This window comes from Balaenoptera borealis, assembly GCF_965194805.1.
Source record: "Balaenoptera borealis genome assembly, chromosome: 1".
NCBI lineage: Eukaryota > Metazoa > Chordata > Mammalia > Artiodactyla > Balaenopteridae > Balaenoptera > Balaenoptera borealis.
In genome coordinates this window covers 120,011,413-120,029,732 of record NC_138860.1, presented here as the reverse complement: position 1 = coordinate 120,029,732, position 18,320 = coordinate 120,011,413, and the positions used below count along the sequence as shown (strand labels likewise).

Genomic DNA, 18,320 nt, shown 5'->3' with positions numbered 1-18,320 from the left:
AGAGAGCTCCCTAGAAACTCCAGAGGAGCCCACAGCTGCTAGAGAACTTTATCTCCCATGGAGACATGAATTCAGCGAGCTTTGCACCCAGCCTTTCTTGCTCAGTATAGGAAGGGTGGTCTCAGCCTATGCCCTTGACTGACAAACGTGGGACAGGCATTACTGTGCTCCAAAAAGTCTTCAAGGGACCTTAAGAGAAAGAGGCCTCTCCTACAGAACCCTCGGACCCTAGCCTACTCTCTTTTCCATTGTCCAGGGCTGCCTCTGGCCAATGAGGTCTGGCTTGGCTGTGTTCTCTGAATGGCCAGTGCCTCTAAACGATCCAAGGAGGCCACTCTCTCCTGAGACCCTGAAGCTTCTTGAGGCTGCCCTGAAATCCCAGGTTCCCGGAGCCTAACCCTGGGGGCTTCGGAGGGGCTGCAGAGCCAGATCCCAGGGAACTCCTCGGTTTAGAGATCCCCATCCTTCTTTGCCAGATCCTGAAGGCCACGGCTCCTCCACTCTATCATCACTGACACCACCCCCAGGCTGAGCCCAAGCACCACTTTTCCATCTGGGGAGGTTCAGGCCTGACTCTCCCACCTAACAGTGAAGACTCCTATGTTACTTCATTCCTGAGATTGAGGGAATCCAAGAAAGCCCTCAACTTAAGAACTTCCAGACTGTCCCTGCAGGGCCCCCAGGCTGGCCAATATTTCTCCCCAGTGACAGAAATCCAGAATCCAGGGGTTGGTTCTTGGTATTGTCCCTGGGGACTGCATTCAGACAGACTCCCTGAATCAGGAGGGTCTACATGGCCCCTTGTTATACAGAGGCCAACAAAGAAGAATCAGGAATCCTAAAGATTCTCCAGGCTCATGCCAATGCTGCCGTCTCTGAACTGCAAGTTGCCTTAAAGCAGAGGAACCAGATTTCCCCTACAAATGAGGAGAGTCCAATTATTACCGCATAAATTAGCATTAACCTCTTGTAGGACCACGTCAATGTCCTTCTGAGGGTCCATCCCATGCTGCTGAAGAGACACAGTTTCAGCTTCCAAGCTGCACAGAGAGTCAGAACCACTCAGGTCTGCTGTGCCACTTCAACAGCCCTATGTTCCCTAGCCTCAGTGACAGCACTGAACTCCACTCGGAGATGGCATTCAAAAGTCTGCCATGTCATGGTTAGAGAAAAGGCCATGTGAGGACACAGCAAGGAGACATCCATCCTCAAGCCAAGGAGGCAGGTCTCAGTAAAAACCAGCCCTGCTTGATCTTAGACTTCCAGCCTCCAAACTGTGAGAAAATAAATGTGTGTTTGTAAGCCTAAACAAAAAGGCTTGCCATGTGTCTCTGGAGAAACAGCAAGACACCTAAGCGGCCATGCAGATCCTAGGAACTTGGCTGCATGCTTTCCAGCATCTGGACCCTCAGGAATAAACTCACTACAACTCCTTTGGAACCCAGAGCCTTCCACAGAACATCAGACCTGGCGATGAGGAGCCCCAGGATCGAGGAGCTTGGAATGTGTCCTGGGGAGGAAAACACGGACCTCTCAAAGGAGGAATTGTTCAAGTGACAAGTCCTGACCTTTCGCACAAGGCCCATTTGCAGGGTTCTTGAGGTGACCCAGGCATGAGGTGGAGTGCTCTGAATACAGCACTTATCTCATAAGCTTTGCCCTGGACCCAGACAGGCAACTCAGAGCAGATACAGAGCAGGAACAGACCGTTCCCTGACTCATCGGCGAGTCCAGATCTGAAAGCCCAGTAACGTAGAAGCTCTAAGCGGGAGCCCTGGGCCTGTCTGAGCCCCGCATCCCCGCTCCACCTCCCGTCAGTGCTCAAGCCTGGCGATAAGGAGCCTCACCCTGGAAACAGGCGCGGGCCCTAGTGAAGACAAGGACGCCTCTAAGAAAACACCTCTCTCGCAATCGAGGAGACATCATGAAACGACACACATGGCTGGTCCTCGTAAAACTGAAGGAGCAAATTCAATGAGACCTAAGTCGTTCAAAGTGCCGTGCATCACAGTAGCTGGGTCCTGGGCTAGTTAAAGCCAAGGGGGTCAAACTCAGCAGCCAGGACCAGCCTCGTAGGCATGAAGCCTATGCAGTCACAAGTCACTCACAAGGGCCCTGCGCCTGGCTTAAAGCTCTGCTGTTGCCGTCTTGAAATCCTAAGTGTACCTTTGAACTTAGTTCTTTGTAAGTGAAGTTTGACGGGACAATGAGCACGAGTGTGAGTAGAGGAGATGTGCAGAAGAAAGGAAAGTAGCACTTCTTTCCCCTGCCTTTCTGTTATAATTAAAAAAAATTTTTTTTGATTGAAGTATAGTTGATTTACAATGTTGTGTTAGTTTCTGCTGTTTCACAGCAAAGTGATTCAGTTATACTTATACATACATTCTTTTTTATATTCTTTTCCATGATGGCTTATCACAGGATATTGAATATAGTTCCCTGTGTTATACAGTAGGACCTTGCTGTTTATCCAGTCTATATGTAATAGGTTGCATCTGCTAACCCTAAACTCTCAATCCACTCTCAATCCTCCCCTTTCCTGCCTCTTTTACAAGAGGTCCACAAATTATGTAGCTGGACCTGTCAGCAGCCCTGATGTAATTGCTTCCCAAGTAACATAAACTCCAGGTATTTTCTGGAGCTCCCTCAACCTCTAGTCCCATGCCTCCCAAAGAAATCTCCTTTGATGCCTTAGGGTCACTCCTCACACAAGTCAATTCCCATCCCAGCTTTACTTGCTACCCTCTTCAAATTTCCCCCAGCTCAGAACAAGACCACTGGTGAGAAGCAGGACATAGGGGGCCTGCATTCCAGGAAGAAATCATGTTAAGATACCCTAGGGTTAGTAAGAAGGATACTGAGTGGCAGTAGGACCATGCCTGTGGTTATGACAAGGACAAGGATGGAGGCTGGGGCAGCTGCCTCCCAGTGACCCATCCAGTAAATATGTTTGTTAGTTCATTATATAAACATTTGTTGAGTACCTACTGTGTGCCAGGCACTGCAGAATGAAGATAGACACAGTCCTGACCTTGACAACCTCCCAGTCTAGTAAGAGGTAAGGGCATTTAGCAAATAAATTGTAATAAAGTGAGCTAAATACTTTTATGCATATAAATCGTGTGCTATAGAAGCACTGCATAATTAACTCTGCCTGAGAGAGTCAGACGATATCACAGAGGAGGATCCTGAAAGATGGATAGGAGTTTGCCCTGCTAAGAAAAACCACAAGGAGTATCAAGCCGTCCCTGCATTCCTCCAGAGGGGTGGTGAGAAGCCTGACACAACGGAAGCATGGGCTGGGGGGCGTGGGTGTGAAGAGGCATTTGGAAAAGAAGACTGGGAACAGAGCTGCGAAAGCGGCCTTGCAATTCCAGCTAAGGAATTTGAGTTTTATGTAGTATGTAGGAGGAGCAAGAAAAGATCAGAGTTAATTGTGCTTTTTAGGAAGATCCCTCAGCTGGTGGTATGGAGGAAGGCCTGGGGTAGGGAAAACAGGGAGGAAGGAATCCAGACAGACTCAATGTTAAGCAACAGAATGGCGATGGTGGCTTCATCAGCACCATCTTAGTAGAGTGGCAGGGGCAGAGCTAGCTTATCATGGTTTAAGGTATTAAGAAAACAGGATAATAAATGGAAAGAGACAGAGCAGTAGTTAGAAAAGGGAGGTAAAATCAAGGGTTATTTTTTTATTTTTATTTTTTTTAATTTTTGGCTGTGTTGGGTCTTCGTTTCTGTGCGAGGGCTTTTCTCTGGTTGTGGCGAGCGGGGACCACTCTTCATCGCGGTGCGCGGGCCTTTCACCGTCGCGTCCTCTCTTGTTGCGGAGCACAGGCTCCAGACATGCAGGCTCAGTAGTTGTGGCTCACGGGCCTAGTTGCTCCACGGCATGTGGGATCCTCCCAGACCAGGGCTCGAACCCGTGTCCCCTGCATCGGCAGGCAGACTCTCAACCACTGTGCCACCAGGGAAGCCCCAAGGGTTATATTTTTTAATGACCAAAAGTAGAGCACAGGAGAGCAAGAATAAGGATGAGGCTCCTGGGGAGGTAGGAAATGACTCTCACAGAAAAGCTAGCAGGTTACAGGGGGGGCCTCTGTAGGTTGGTTAAGCCAGTGAAGGGAGGGAAATTAGGGGAATTCATGCCAGACAACTTCTATCTTCTTGGTTAGAAGGAAGCAAGGAAGGAGAGGTCAGCTGGGAGGGGGAAAAGGGCAAAGCTCAAAAGCCTTAAGGAAAGTGGGAAAAGTTTGATTAGGTCCGATCTTGTTTTTGCCAGTCCCCTGCCCCTGAATCCTAGTTCCCATGATGGATCCCTGCTTCCTGCTTCCAGATCTCTCTGACCTTGGCCACCTGCTTATTCCACCTTTGTCTCCTACCAGATTTCCACAAGCTCATGCTCCTCTGGACTGCTCCCCTTCTGCTCCCCTGCAGTCCCCGTTGGTCCTCCCTGGCTGCTCTTCCCTCCCCGTGTAGACTGGGCCTGCTAGTGACAGATGTGCTTTCCTGCAGCACCTACTATGACGAGCCAGCTCTGTCTCTCTCGGGCATCTGAGCTACCTACCGCCCACAGAGCCCTGGGCCAATCCCAGCAGTCCCCTAAGTGATCTCTCCCTCTCCAGCCCACCTTGCAGCTCCCACCTTCTTCTCAACCCACCAGTACCCCAAGATCCTACAGGGGCTCTCCACTGCCAGATGAGGCAACTTAGCTATGGGCTTACGACTGGCCACAGACCTATTTAACTTAGCCTGCAGGGCTTTTAACAAAAGTTGAACTGTCCTGTTAGCCACAGGTGCCACCCCTCCCTAGTGCCTTATTCCTACCCTAGGCCCAATCCACACACCAACGTGTTCTACTCAGTCTCTGTAGACACTTGACAATAAAGTCCACACAATCTCAGGATTCAAGGCCTTCCAATCTCTGGTCCAGTCACTTCTCAAACCATGCAAAGCCCTTTTTCCAGAAACCTGCCTGTCCTGTCCCCGCCCCCTCCTCCCTGTCCCGGCCCTGGCATGGTCTCCCTAGATGTATGTATGCCTGTCTCCTACCCTATCTTCCCCCCTTTCAGTAAGGCCTTACCCTCTCCTTTCCACTTGTCACACTGAGATCCACTCATATCCCCTCTCTTCAAGGAGGCCTCCAAAGACCATCCAAACCCACAGCACTATTTGCCTGGACCCTTCACTTGGCTCTTGTATATATTTCTTTGTTTCTTTTTATCTATATTTCTTTTTATCTTTTTTTGGTAAGCTCCTTCATTCCTCAGATAAGCCTATAAATAGGGCTCCCTATAAGTCATTTGCCCAAAAAGCCACACAGAGCAGATCTGCCGTTGTGTAATCTATCCCATACATAACCCAACCGTTGACTCAAACCACGGCTATCTCCTGACAACCATAAAACATCAGAGCAGCACAGATTCGTAGCCTTCAGGACAGAGGTCATGTCTTATAGTTACTATACTGCCTAAAATCAAGTAGGTACTCAATAAATGTTTATGATGAGAAAGTATAAAAAGCAGAAATCTCTTCTTGTTAAGAAAATGTAAAGGATAAAATAGGCCCACTGTAAACTCTCTGACTTGATGGAAATAAACAACTTATTGTTTATCACTGCCACTCAGGCACCCAAGCACAGGTGGACTTCACCAAAGCAAGAAGGGAGACCCACAGGAAGAAGCAGAAACTAGGAAATCCGGAGCTCTGGCCCCAACACTAGCAATGATTTACAAGATGAACTTGGATAAATCTCTCAACAGGTATTGATTTTCTAGGTAATGGGATCTTTCCTTCTCACACTCTGCAGAGCTATGATACCAGTCTGGTGAGGAGGGGGAAAGAGCAGGTACCTGGACTACAGCAGCGGGAAGGGCTGCCCACCTGGTGTACCCCCGCCAATACTGCCTGGTTTGCCCACCCTTCATCCCAGCTTCCATGTTGACCCCTAGGTCTGTGACAGGCTATGATTCCAGCAAACACCCTTGACTCCTAATTCCTCCCCAAAATGTTTGCTTTAGCTACACAATGAATGCAGTCCCCAGTGGAAATTTTAAAAGTACAAACAATGTTCACACGGGTTTGGTAAAAATTCTACCATGGATCAACATACACCATGCTATTCCAGGTGTTAAGTTAGTCAAGTGATGTGACAGGTAACAACCATATTCTCCTTTGGCAGAAGTCAAGGCCCTGAGAGAGGGCATGACTGAGTTCTGGAACTCTAATCCTTCCAGGAGGCTGGGTGCAGGAGAGTTGGATGTAGTTGGGTAATGAAACTTCTCTGTTAAGTGAAATAAGTCAGACAGAGAAAGACAAATGCTGTACACACCACATATATGTGGAATCTTTAAAAAAAACAAAAGGCTGAGTTCACGGAAATGAAACAGAATGGTGGGTACCAGAGGCAGGGGGAGGAGGAATGGAAGATGTAGGTCAAAGGTACAAATTTTCAGTTAGAAGAAGTGTAAGTTCTGAGGATCTAATGTATAGCATGATGACTGTAGTTAATAATACAGTACTGTATACCTGAAAGTTTCTGAGAGTGTCTCTTAAGCGTTCTCACCACAAAAAAGGAACAGAGTTAACTATGTGACAGATGAAATGTGTTAATTATCTTGATCTTGGTAGTCATTCCACAAAGTATATGTCTATCAAATCATCATGTTGTATACTTTTAAAATATACAATTATATTTGACAATTATTCCTCAGTAAAGTTGGGGGAAAAAAACCAAAGAGGTAGAACTTGAGAAGTGTTCCTGTACCTTGTACTCAGGAAATATTCAATAATCGTTCCAGCTGAAGAGGAAGGTTTCAGGTTTCTAAAAAGATGAAAAACCAGAAAAAAAACGTTCTGAAGGAGGGAGTGTGATAGGGAAATAAAAGAAGCTGAATGGATTGAGATTAACAGAACTGAAGGGGTGTATGGAGGAAACAGAAGCAGGAAGAAGGCAGAGCAGTGATTACACTGGAAACAACGAAAAAGATTTGGTAAAATGACTTTTGAACTGACTGCAAAGGAAGGCATCTGAAACAGTAAAGCAGGAAAAAAATAAAAAATAAAACAACCAAAAGCCAGACTCGAGATAATAAAGGGCCACATACAGCAGCGGCAGAAGGGGAGGAACAGACTCCTAAAAATGTGGGGTTATTTGTAGTGAGGTGGATGGACCTAGAGTCTGTCCTACAGAGTAAAGTAAGTCAGAAAGAGAGAGACAAAAAAAAAAAAAAAAAAAAAGAAAGAGAGAGACAAATACCGTATGCTAACACATATATATGGAATCTAAGAAAAAAAAAGGTCATGAAGAACCTAGGGGTAAGACGGGAATAAAGATTCAGACCTACTAGAGAATGGACTTGAGGATACGGGGAGGGGGAGGGGTAAGCTGGGACGAAGTGAGAGAGTGGCATGGACATATATACACTACCAAACGTAAAATAGATAGCTAGTGGGAAGCAGCCGCATAGCACAGGGAGATCAGCTCGGTGCTTTGTGACCACCTAGAGGGGTGGGATAGAGAGGGTGGGAGGGAGGGAGACGCAAGAGGGAGGGGATATGGGGATATATGTATGTGTATAGCTGATTCACTTTGTTATAAAGCAGAAACTAACACACCATTGTAAAGCAATTATACTCCAATAAAGATGTTAAAAAAGAAAAAGAAAGACATCCACTCATCAAACATTAATGAATGCTTACTATGTCATACACAGATATGAATCAAATTATCGCAAAAATAGATGAGCACTAAAAATGGAGTTATTTACATTCATGGAGGGAATACCATTGTGTGAGAATCTACAGTAAAGAAATCCTAAAGTTGGGGAAAAAAAAAAAAAAAGAAAAGTTATCAAGAAGTGCAGACAATTTGAAAAGGTGGGATGGAGAGACATACAGTGATGGATTTTTTTTAAATTTGAAGCTATCTTCCCTCTAACATCAGACGTTGAGGTTTTCTCAATCACCATGTTCCCCCTCAGAATGAAGGGGTCTGTCACACTGTATTGTTGGGGGCAGCACCTGGGGAGCGATGACATTTTTGCCCTCATTCATTTACAGCTTGCCTGGAAGCAAAGGTCCCTCTCCCGAAGGCCCCTGCTGCAATGACATGAAGCCCAGAGGAAAAGCGTCTGCCACAAAGGTGCTCCTTTGATTAGCTGTTTTCAAGACAAAAGTACAAACACCCCTGGACAAGACGTACTGAGTAGTGGTGCCTGGGTGGCTTGACTCTGAAAAGAATTAGTCATTCTGATATGACTGCACAGTAACAAGCAAACTCTTGAGTGCCAAAAATCTGATCGTTTCACTCAGCGTTTCTTAAAGCAAAGCTTTAACTTTTTTTTTTTTTTTTTAACAGATATTTGATTACAAAGGTATGCAAGGCAGCAAACATTGAAAGCAGGCTTCTGTGATGTAGAAGCCACTACAAGGTCACAGAAGCTAAAAACAAACGTTTCAGAATTCCTGGGGACCGTAGTTAGTTTCTCTTCACTCCTGGTTTCTGTGTGTGTGCATGCGTGTGTGCATGCGTGTGTGTGTGTGTGCGTGCGTGCGTGTGTGTGTGTTCCCAATTCTTTTCAGACAAAGGGCAAATTTCCCAACCCTAGTAAAGGTGGTAATAGTACTTGGTTAACTAGGAATCCTGGTAGGATTCATTAGCAAGATGGGGACAGTTTCTCATGAGGAATGTTTTATAGATCCACACACAAGATGTTGGTGCTATATTACAGGATTCTTATTAAGGTAACACTTGATGGTCAGGGTCTCACTTATCATGTTTTATTCATAAATGTTGCAAAAGCAAAATGAATTATTAATGCAAAGATCATTTGGCAGAGATAGGAATCATTAACAGAATTTCACCGGCACTGGGGGCGAGGGTCGGGGTGCTGGTAGAAGATAGTTTATAGGGGCTAGCGATGCAAGCACAGAGCTTTTCAGATCTGTGGTGACCGTGTTTTCAGATTGGCCTGGGTCTCCAGGAACTGAACTGGTGCCATTGGTCTGCTGTCAGATAGCCTTTGCAAAGCACATCCAGTTAGCTTCCTCCTGGCTACTTGTCCACAATACAAAACCTGCCATCATGATGGCGCCAACAGTAGGTCCCTAGTCCCCCCTCTCCACAGTACCTGCGACATTACTGGGGAAACAAGAGCACTCTGCTTGAATACAGGGCAAGGCTCTTCAGATTACCTAACTCTTCTTAGTACTTACTATGTACCTTGTTTAGTACTTTCTATGTGTCAAACACTACACTAGGTATTTTATGTGCATTGTCTCACTGTATCCGCAAAAACTTGCCATGCCAGGGTTACTGATATTATCCCCATTTTACAGATGGGGAAACTAAGTCACAGGGAGGTCAGGTGAATTGCTCAGGGTCACGCAACTTGGAAGCTGCAAAGCCAGGATTTAAATCTGGTTCCCTCCCTATTCCAAAGCCCCTACTCTTGCCATCTACTTTAATGAACATAAAGTTTGAAGAATGTGGAGCTGTCATTCCCTGGGAGATGTTGTCATAACTGTCACCAAGCTGCAGAATCTTTAAAACAAATCAAGAGCAAGGTAAACATCGAGAGATCAAGTACCTTTACTGAAATAAACTTAACTAGAAATTAAGGGAGATACAAGTTATAAACATCATTACGTGGGTAGATGTTGTTCTAGCCCTATCACTTTCAAGAGGCTGCTAATTAACCTTGAAAAATTGGTTCCTGGAGCCAATCTGCTTGGATTTGAATCTCAGCTCTGCTACTAATCTTGGGCAAGACACTGAACCTCTCTGGGCCTCAGTTTCCTGGTAATAATCACAGAACCTCCCTCATAGGGTTGTCATGAAGATTAAATGCAACAAAACATGTCTCAGAACCATGTATTGCACACAGTGAATATTAACTATTATTGTTTTTTCCAGTATGGGTCTATGGGGAAGATGCTTAAGTCCATCCGAGTTTCCTCATCTATTAAACAGATCTGCAGAGAGTTGTTATGAGGGTTAAATGAAATAAAATCCTAAAAGCGTGTAAGATGCAGACCTCCTCATAGTACGCAATCAAAAAATGTTCATTTGTTTTCCTCTTCCCAAGAGAGACCTCAGTTTCCCACCCTATGAAATGGGATACCCACTCACTCCCCTCAAGCCATTGTTTACCTCACAGGCATGTCACAGCCAGAGCCTGCCAAAGGTCAGGCTGCACATGAGGAAATCTGGGTTCTACTTTTATTTCCAGCTTTTGAAAAACCACTCCTCTAAACCTTGATTTCCTCATGTATTCCTTCTGCTATAACGTCAACAAGTGTGTTCCAGACAGCGTGCTACATGTTAGATATGCAAAGGTAGATAAATAAGGTACAGACCTCAACTTCAAAGAGTGTACACCCTAGTTCAAGATAAAGGCATGTAAACAAATGAAGTACACTGATTGAGGTATGGACAAGATAGAGAGTGGCCCAAAGAAGGTAGGATCAGATTTATCTAGGCAAGATTCAGAGAAGATAAACCCTTGAGTTGAACCTTACAAGACGAATGCAAGTTTCCCAGGCAGACAAGAGGAAAGGCATTCCAGCTGAAGCAAAGGCCTAGCAATGCAAAGTGAAAAACTGTAAATAATTACTTATAGCTGAGTAGAGGGTGCATTTAGGGGAGTAGCAAGAAAATAGAATAATGCTATCTTCCCCACTTACCGTACAGAATTTCCATGAGACCAAATGAGAATAATGTATTAAAACACTGAAAAAGACATAGTGTCGCAGAAATGTCATGTATGATTATTAGTAGTACTCTAGCAAGGCTTATATGGCACTAAATTTTCACCCATTTCCTAGCATGAGAACTCCTGGTACTGTTTCTTCTCTTACCACCGCTTTGTCTCCCTCCCCTCTCCCCTGAGAGAAGGCAAGGTGGATTCAGCATTGATCTGAGTGGAAAAGTAGAAGGGAGAAATAAAAAACTCCAGCTCTTTGTTTCAATAACCACAAACCTTTTCAAAGTCCCTTAACTGTAATGTTTCTCATATTTTTGAAAAGCTCTATCCTTATTGGCCAGAAAAGTAACCTGGACCATAAGACCATGGCTTTTCAAGTGTTCTTCACTATAACCCATAGTAAAAAAAAAAAAAAAAAAAAAAAAAAAAATATATATATATATATATATATATATATACACACACACATCATAATCCAGTCTCACACACACACAAACATTATGAAATACACTTATACCTATTATATGCAATGCACTCTGATATTTTCTCTTCTTTTCTACTTTATGTCATTTTTAAAAAGTGTCAGTTACAATCTCCTAATTGAGTTCACTACTTGCTAGTAGGTCACAACTTGCAATTTGAAAAACACCATCCTAAGAGACAGGAAGGTTTATGAAAGATTTCAAAAGTATGGTTCACAAATCCTTTGAATCTTTCTTTTCTTTTGCATTTTAAGATACTGCAGAATAAAAGAAAGCCCAGCCTATTTTCTTGAAAATAAAACATCCATGTGTACACAGTTCACCTAGTGTGTTGTTTGACAATAAATAAGAGGTTTCCACATGGGGTATCTTGTGTGTTTGGGGTTGCTGTGGCTGATTAGGCTGCTGACAAGTAAGATTTCAAAATACAGGAGTCTCTCTTAGGCAGGGCCTTGGTGCCCTGTGGAAAGTAGGATCATATGTCTCCAATGTCTTTTCGATGAGAACATTCAACAAGCAACTGGTGGTGCAGTGGTTGGGAGTCCGCCTGCCAATGTAGGGGACATGGGTTCGAGCCCTGGTCCCGGAAGATCCCACATGCCTCGGAGCAGCTGGGCCTGTGCGCCACAGCTGCTGAGCCTGAGCTCTGGAGCCCGTGAGCCACAGCTGCTAAGCCCGTGTGCTGCAACTGCTGAGGCCCGCACTCCTGGAGCCTGTGCTCCGCAACGAGAGAGGCCACCGCAATGGGAGGCCTGCTCACCACAGCGAAGAGTGGCCCCGGCTCGCCGCAACTGGAGAAAGCCCATGTGCAGCAACGAAGACCCAACGCAGCCAATAAATAAATAAATAAAATTAAAAAATAAGCAACTTCTTTCACGTAAAGGGCCCATCACACATTATAACCCAGAAGTGAGCAGCATTCTGCCTCAGGGCTGCTGAAATGGGAACACAATGCCTAGATGCCTTTCCAGTCACACACAGATTTAAAATCCACATCGCCATCATCACTACCACCACCTCCCTCAAACAGGAAAGAGTCTGCTCCCCATCCGGCTCTGTATGCTTTTTGTGTTCAACCAAAATCCTAAAGCCAGAAAGAAACACAAAGGTCATCCGGTCTACCCCTCTCCTTCCAAAGAGGATGGCCAACTAAACTTTTCTGGCTCAGAGCTGAGTTATTTCCCCTTGTACCTCAACATGCATCTGAGTTCCACGGGGCCTTCCTTGTGTTACTGCACAAGCTTTACATGTCTCTGCCATCACACTTCTGATTATACTGTTTCTCCTACATAGAATTCTTTCCCTCCTGCCAATACAAATCCCACCCATCCTTCCAGATCACACCCCAAGCTCCCTAAGAAGCCTTCCCCAAACTCTACAGCCCCTAATTATCCATTCTTCCTTCTCTGAAATGAGATTAAGCTCACTGAATACATGCAGCCCTTTGCCTCTTAGATGTTATTTAACAGACAGTAGATATATATTTATTGTTTAACTTTCTAAGACTTAAAAGAAGTTACGTATATAAGAAACTTTAATCTTAAATTAACCTTTCCTACAAAATATATATCAAGGAGTAAATAGAAAGGTTTAGCATTTTATCATGAAGATATTTAAATCAGATAATCATTAATGAAATAAGTATTAAGCTATTAATTTCCATATACTCAGAACCAGTGACTACAGTGATGGTAGATCCTGCCAGCCCTGTTGATTTTTCTAATGCATATACTATCATATGAGAGACACCTGTATTAGGCAACCAAATTCTTACATGTACCAGATAGAGCAACTAAAGGGCTTCCTTCCTAAGGAACACCATGAAAGATGCTCTCATGGAAGGAGACTCTGTGCTTTGATACACAGTCAATCCACGAACTCTGTGTTGGCTTTGGCTACTTACCGTCATGGTAGGATTACTGAATTTCATAACTTGGAAAGAATTTAAAGTTTACCTATTCAACCTCAGATGAGGAAATTTAACCAAGAAAAGGTGAGCTAATGTGCTTCAGATCACCCCTGTAGAAAATCACAGAGGTGGGGCTAAAACCCAAATCTGTTATCTGAAGAAGTCAGGAGCTGGAAGCCTAAAAACCTCATACCACCTAGCTCTTTGGTTTCATTTCCCCTGTCCCCAAACTTCCTGTCTTCCACCAGATCCCTCTGTCTCACCACTGAGGAACTTCCCCAGGTCCTCCACACCAAACTGTCTTCCTGATGTTAACCAATTCCCCAATGTTGTTTCATCTTGATGCCCTGACTTCTCTTAACCTACTCGGCAATCTCACTGTTTCTTCTGGTTTTACCCTTATCCAACACCACACCTGCCCAAACCACACAGCTCTTTCATTTTAAGCCCTTCCATACATTCCAGACAGAGTTACATATGACACTGAAGCTGGTGACCATGATGACCATCTCACAAAAAGTCCTACCTAGAATGACAGAAGTTTTTTTTCCATCTCATGCTGTATATAATATAGAACATGCTGGAAAAAAGGTTTTCTCTTTAATTAGGCAGGTAGTTTCTCAAGATACATAGCCAAGCAAATGATTATGCTTGCAAGTTAAGCAGGGAAAGCAGCAGAGTTTGTTGACACTACCAATAAATACCAAAAACAGCAACAGCTCTAGCTCAAGAGTGGAAAAATGGATTAATGTGACTACTCCTTTTCTTACTGTTGTCTATGTTCTTGTCAAGACACTAAAAGGAGAATGAGGTGGTCAAAGCAGAAGACAGGACAAAGAGGAGGCCAGTAAAAAGTCCAAATAGAGCAAAACTAGCTACAGAGTGTGGAAATAAACATGTGGACTCCAAAGGCCAACTGGTCAGTCTTGGTTCCACCATTAATAACAAGTGACCTTGGGCATACTGCTTAAAGTCTCCACTCCGTTTCTTCATCTGGTAGGGGGATGACAGTAGCACCTACCTCACAGGGTTGCCATGGGAATTAAATAAGTTAATATCTGTAAAACACTTAGGACAATGCTTGACACATATTAAACCCTACATAAATATTTGCTAACTAAAATAAATCCTCAGTTTGAAATTATTTTAACAATCACACTATGTGTCTGCTGACCTCCAAATCTTACGAGCAGTTTCAGGACCTGCAGACATCATGATGGTTCCCATACCACACCATATATACCCTGCATCCTCCATTATGAATTGTTTCCCAAGAATTCATTTTATAGTTCGGTCACACTGGGAATTAAAAGGAATATACTCCTAGCTCTCTCTCAATCATGGTCCCCATGGCTGCAGCCACCACACATGGTGAGAAAATGACCTCTCTAACGTAGAACACAAGGCCTGTGAAGCCACAAAAGTTCTTGTTTGCCCACATATCACAAATTCTACCTGTAACCCGGGACTGGAATTGGGGCACAACTGGCTACCTGCCATAGAGAAAACAAAATGAAGGGAAAATTCTTTGCCCCAAAAGTGTCTCCTTGGTCCAGGGCTCACAGTGGAGAGCAAAACTCCTCAGAGCTGTTTAAACTCTGTCTTAAAGACTCTCCTCCCTCCGTTTCTTCACTTCCTTCTCATCAGGCTCTTGGCTACACTAGTTTTGATCTTCTCAAGGTCACCAAACAACTACCACTCTGCTAAGACCGCATCTGGCTCCACCTCTCAGGAGTATTAACATTGCTGATACACCCTTTCCTTCTCACAGCTTCCAGGCCACTGTATTCTCCTGGCTTTTCAGGCTTCTCCTTTTCCCGGGCTCTTGTGACGTTGCTCCCTGCCTTCCCACCCTCCCTACGTTGGAGGACCCCAGGGCTTGTCCCTCGGTCCTCTTCTCTCTTCCACCCACACTCACCTCCATGGTGGGCTCATCCAGTCTTGTGGTTTAAAATACCATTTTTTTTTCCCCAAACGACTCTCAAATATAGATCTCCAGCCCAGACCTAAATCCTCAACTCTTGATTCAATAGGATCACTTCAATAGGAGAAATTCAATTCACTGTCTAATAAAATCCTAAACTTAGCTAGTCCAAAGCCAGACTCCCAACCTTCCCCTCAAATCTCCTCTTCTGTCTTCCGCATCTCCGCAAATGACGCTCTCCACCCTCCCCTCCTCCTCCCGCCTTTCTTCATAACTTACCGCTCAGCAAATCCTATTAACTCTACCATCTAAAAAAATTCAGAATGCAACCTTGTGGCATCACCTCTAGATGCCCTCTGGTCCTAGTCATTACCATCTCTCTTGAGTACTGAAATACGCTCTTAAGCAGTTCTCTGTTTTTACCCTTGCCCCACTACGGTACTTCCTCAAAACAGCAGCCAGAGAAATGCCATTAAAATTCAAGTCAGGGGGCTTCCCTGGTGGCGCAGTGGTTGAGAGTCTGCCTGCCAATGCAGGGCATACGGGTTCGAGCCCTGGTCTGGGAAGATCCCACATGCCGCGGAGCAACTGGGCCCGTGAGCCACAACCACTGAGCCTGCACGTCTGGAGCCTGTGCTCCGCAACAAGAGAGGCCGCGATAGTGAGAGGCCCGTGCACCGCGATGAGGAGTGGCCCCCGCTTGCCGCAACTAGAGAAAGCCCTCGCACAGAAACGAAGCCCCAACACAGCCATAAATAAATAAATAAATAAATTAAAAAAAAAAAATTCAAGTCAGATCACGTCACTCCCTCGTTCAAAACCTTCCAACGGCTTCTCCTCCTCTCCCTCAGGAAAGCAAAGACTTTATGATAACCGTGTAGCCTGACTGAATCTGAGTCACTCCACCTCTACCACCTCAACTCTCTGACCTCATCACCTCCCCCCCTCCCTCCACTCCACTCCAGCCACACTGGCCCCCTTGCTGTTCAGCCTCCTACGCTCACTGCATCTCCTGCCTGGAACACCCTTCCCCCCACACGCACATGGTCATGCCCTCACCACTTTCCCATCTTGGCTAAAACGTCGCCTTCTAGGTGAAGCTGTCCCTCACAACACGTTTTAAAATTGCAAACTATACCTGCTTAGCGCATTCCTTATATCTCTTTCCTGCTTTGTTTTTCCCCATTAGACCACTCAACATCTTATTTTACAAATTTTATAATAAAATGTACTATAAAATTATTTTGTTTGTCCCCATTAGAATACTTATATTGTCTTCCCCTATTAGAGTATAAGCTCCAGACAGGTGAGGGTTTAGGTCTGTTCATGTTCACTGCTGCATTCCTACTACCTAGTAAGTGCCTTGTATAAAGCAGGTGCTCAACAAATATTTGCTGAATGAAGGGGAATAATGGCTGACTTGGTTCCTCTTACCTAAGACAGTCATCACCGTCTTCATTAGCTTCATGGGTGTCCTCCGGTGGCTGATGGACCCACTTGTGTGCGGAGATAAGACGTTGGTTTTCCTCTTTACGTACATGTAGATCCGCAGGTACACCACGACCATAATGAAGAAGGCCATGAGGTTGGACACAGTCCAGAAAATGAGGTAACTCCTGCTATAAATGGGGGCCAGGGAAGAGCAGGCAGAGATGTCACAGAGGCAATTCCAGCCCAGTGTGGGGACAGCCCCCATAAAGATGGCAATGGCCCAGACGAACAAGATGAGCAGCGTCACTCTCTTTTTCGTCAGGTTGCTGTGGACTCGCATCGTCATGATTGACATGTGCCTCTCCACGGCAATAACCAACAAATTGGTCAGGGAGGCTGTTAAGCTAGTGTCCAGAAGCCCCTGGCGGAGAAACCAGCGGTTGACAGTCAGAGTTTTTGAAACTGGGCCAGTGTTAAACATCAGGTATACATAGGCAATTCCAGCAAAGAAATCTGCAGCAGCTAGGTTAGCCAACAGGTAGTAGAAGGGGAAATGAAACTTTCTGTTTTTGATTACTGCTGCGATGACCAGAGAATTAGAAAAAAAGATAAACAGGCAGAAAAATGTTCCAACACACAAAACAATTACAAGCTTCGTTCCTGTCCACTCATTGGCAGTGTCAGTGTTGCTCCTATTATAAAAAAAGTCCATCTGCTTATCATAGTAACACTCATTCATTGTGGAGAAGAACTGAACATCCTAGAAAGAAATTTAAAGAAGAAACAAATATCACTCTTTGGAAAAATCAATCACTAAACAACCAATTGCCATTGCTAAGCCCCTTGTTCTAGTCAACTCCTATTAATCCTTCAAATCTCAGTGTACATGCCCTTTGCTCCAGGACCCTGGCCCCTGACCACCTATCACAGCATTTATATCATATCAGTCATCGTTGTCTGTTTCCCAGGTTAGGTGCAAGTGCAGTGAAGGAGGGTCTGTGTCTATTTTGTTCACCATGATAACCCCAGGACCCATCTGCCCTGGCTGCCTCAAGACAGGTATTTGCTGAATGGTTGGCTGGCTGGTTGGTTGAATGAATGAATGGTCATGGAGGCAGGAATAGGTCAAATATTCTGAGCCTTGCAATAATCCCCCCTGCATTGGTAACAATTATAGCATAGCACATTAAGGCTTCTCCTGGTGGTTTCCAGCTCATTTCTTATTTATAGGTTCTGTTCATTAATCAAGGGCAGGTTGGTAATGCCAGGCACATTGTTGCCCAGATAACAGGTGTTGAGTTACTCTTCACATGACCAAATGGCTTCCCCAAGAGATTAATTTTCTACCACTTCTGATTCCAATCCTGATCCTCCTTTTGCCATCTTTTAGTTTCAAACTACAATGACAACACTTGTTAAGCATGTGGTGCAGGGCTGGCGACTCTGGCCTCAATCTTCCTTCCTTACCTTTTGTTCACTTCTTTCTTATTCTCCTAATCCAAATTGTACCAATGTGAGTTTGCATATTGGATTATCCACCTCAGTCACTTCAAGTCAGTTTCCTTCCCTGGACTCTCTTCCACACTGATGGTAGTAGAAGACCAGGCCTCCATGGGTAAGACTAGGATCTGGAGTCCAAGGGTGTGAGAACACTCCTGCCAAGGAGGGGCAAGTCCTCCAGACACATGTCTGAAAGTAGACCCCAAAATGGGGTATCAAACAGACAGGCAAGACACTAATCTCAGGACAAGATCTCTTGCAGCCCAAAAGTGAGGGATTCTGGCCAAGGAGGGGCTGGGCAAGGACTCAAACAATGTCCGTCCATCTATGCTTATTAGGAAGACCAGGTGTTCTGCCTCACAGTAGTCTGG

The 18,320-nt window shown here is 44.9% G+C and overlaps 1 protein-coding gene across 3 annotated transcripts in view; it reads right to left on the bottom strand.

Moving 5' to 3' along the window:
* Positions 1–18,320, bottom strand: part of LPAR3 (lysophosphatidic acid receptor 3) — a 90,426-nt gene that overhangs the window by 49,249 nt on the left and 22,857 nt on the right. For 2 of the 3 annotated variants that reach the window (XR_014249400.1, XM_082408757.1), the window contains exon 2: positions 16,453–17,209. The exons of the other annotated variant lie outside the window; for it this stretch is intronic. Coding sequence is in view for 1 of the 2 variants with exons in the window: in XM_082408757.1 (XP_082264883.1) it covers positions 16,453–17,188 (736 nt within the window). In the remaining variant the exon portion in view is untranslated. The remainder of the gene's footprint in view (positions 1–16,452; positions 17,210–18,320) is intronic. 3 annotated transcript variants of the gene reach the window in all.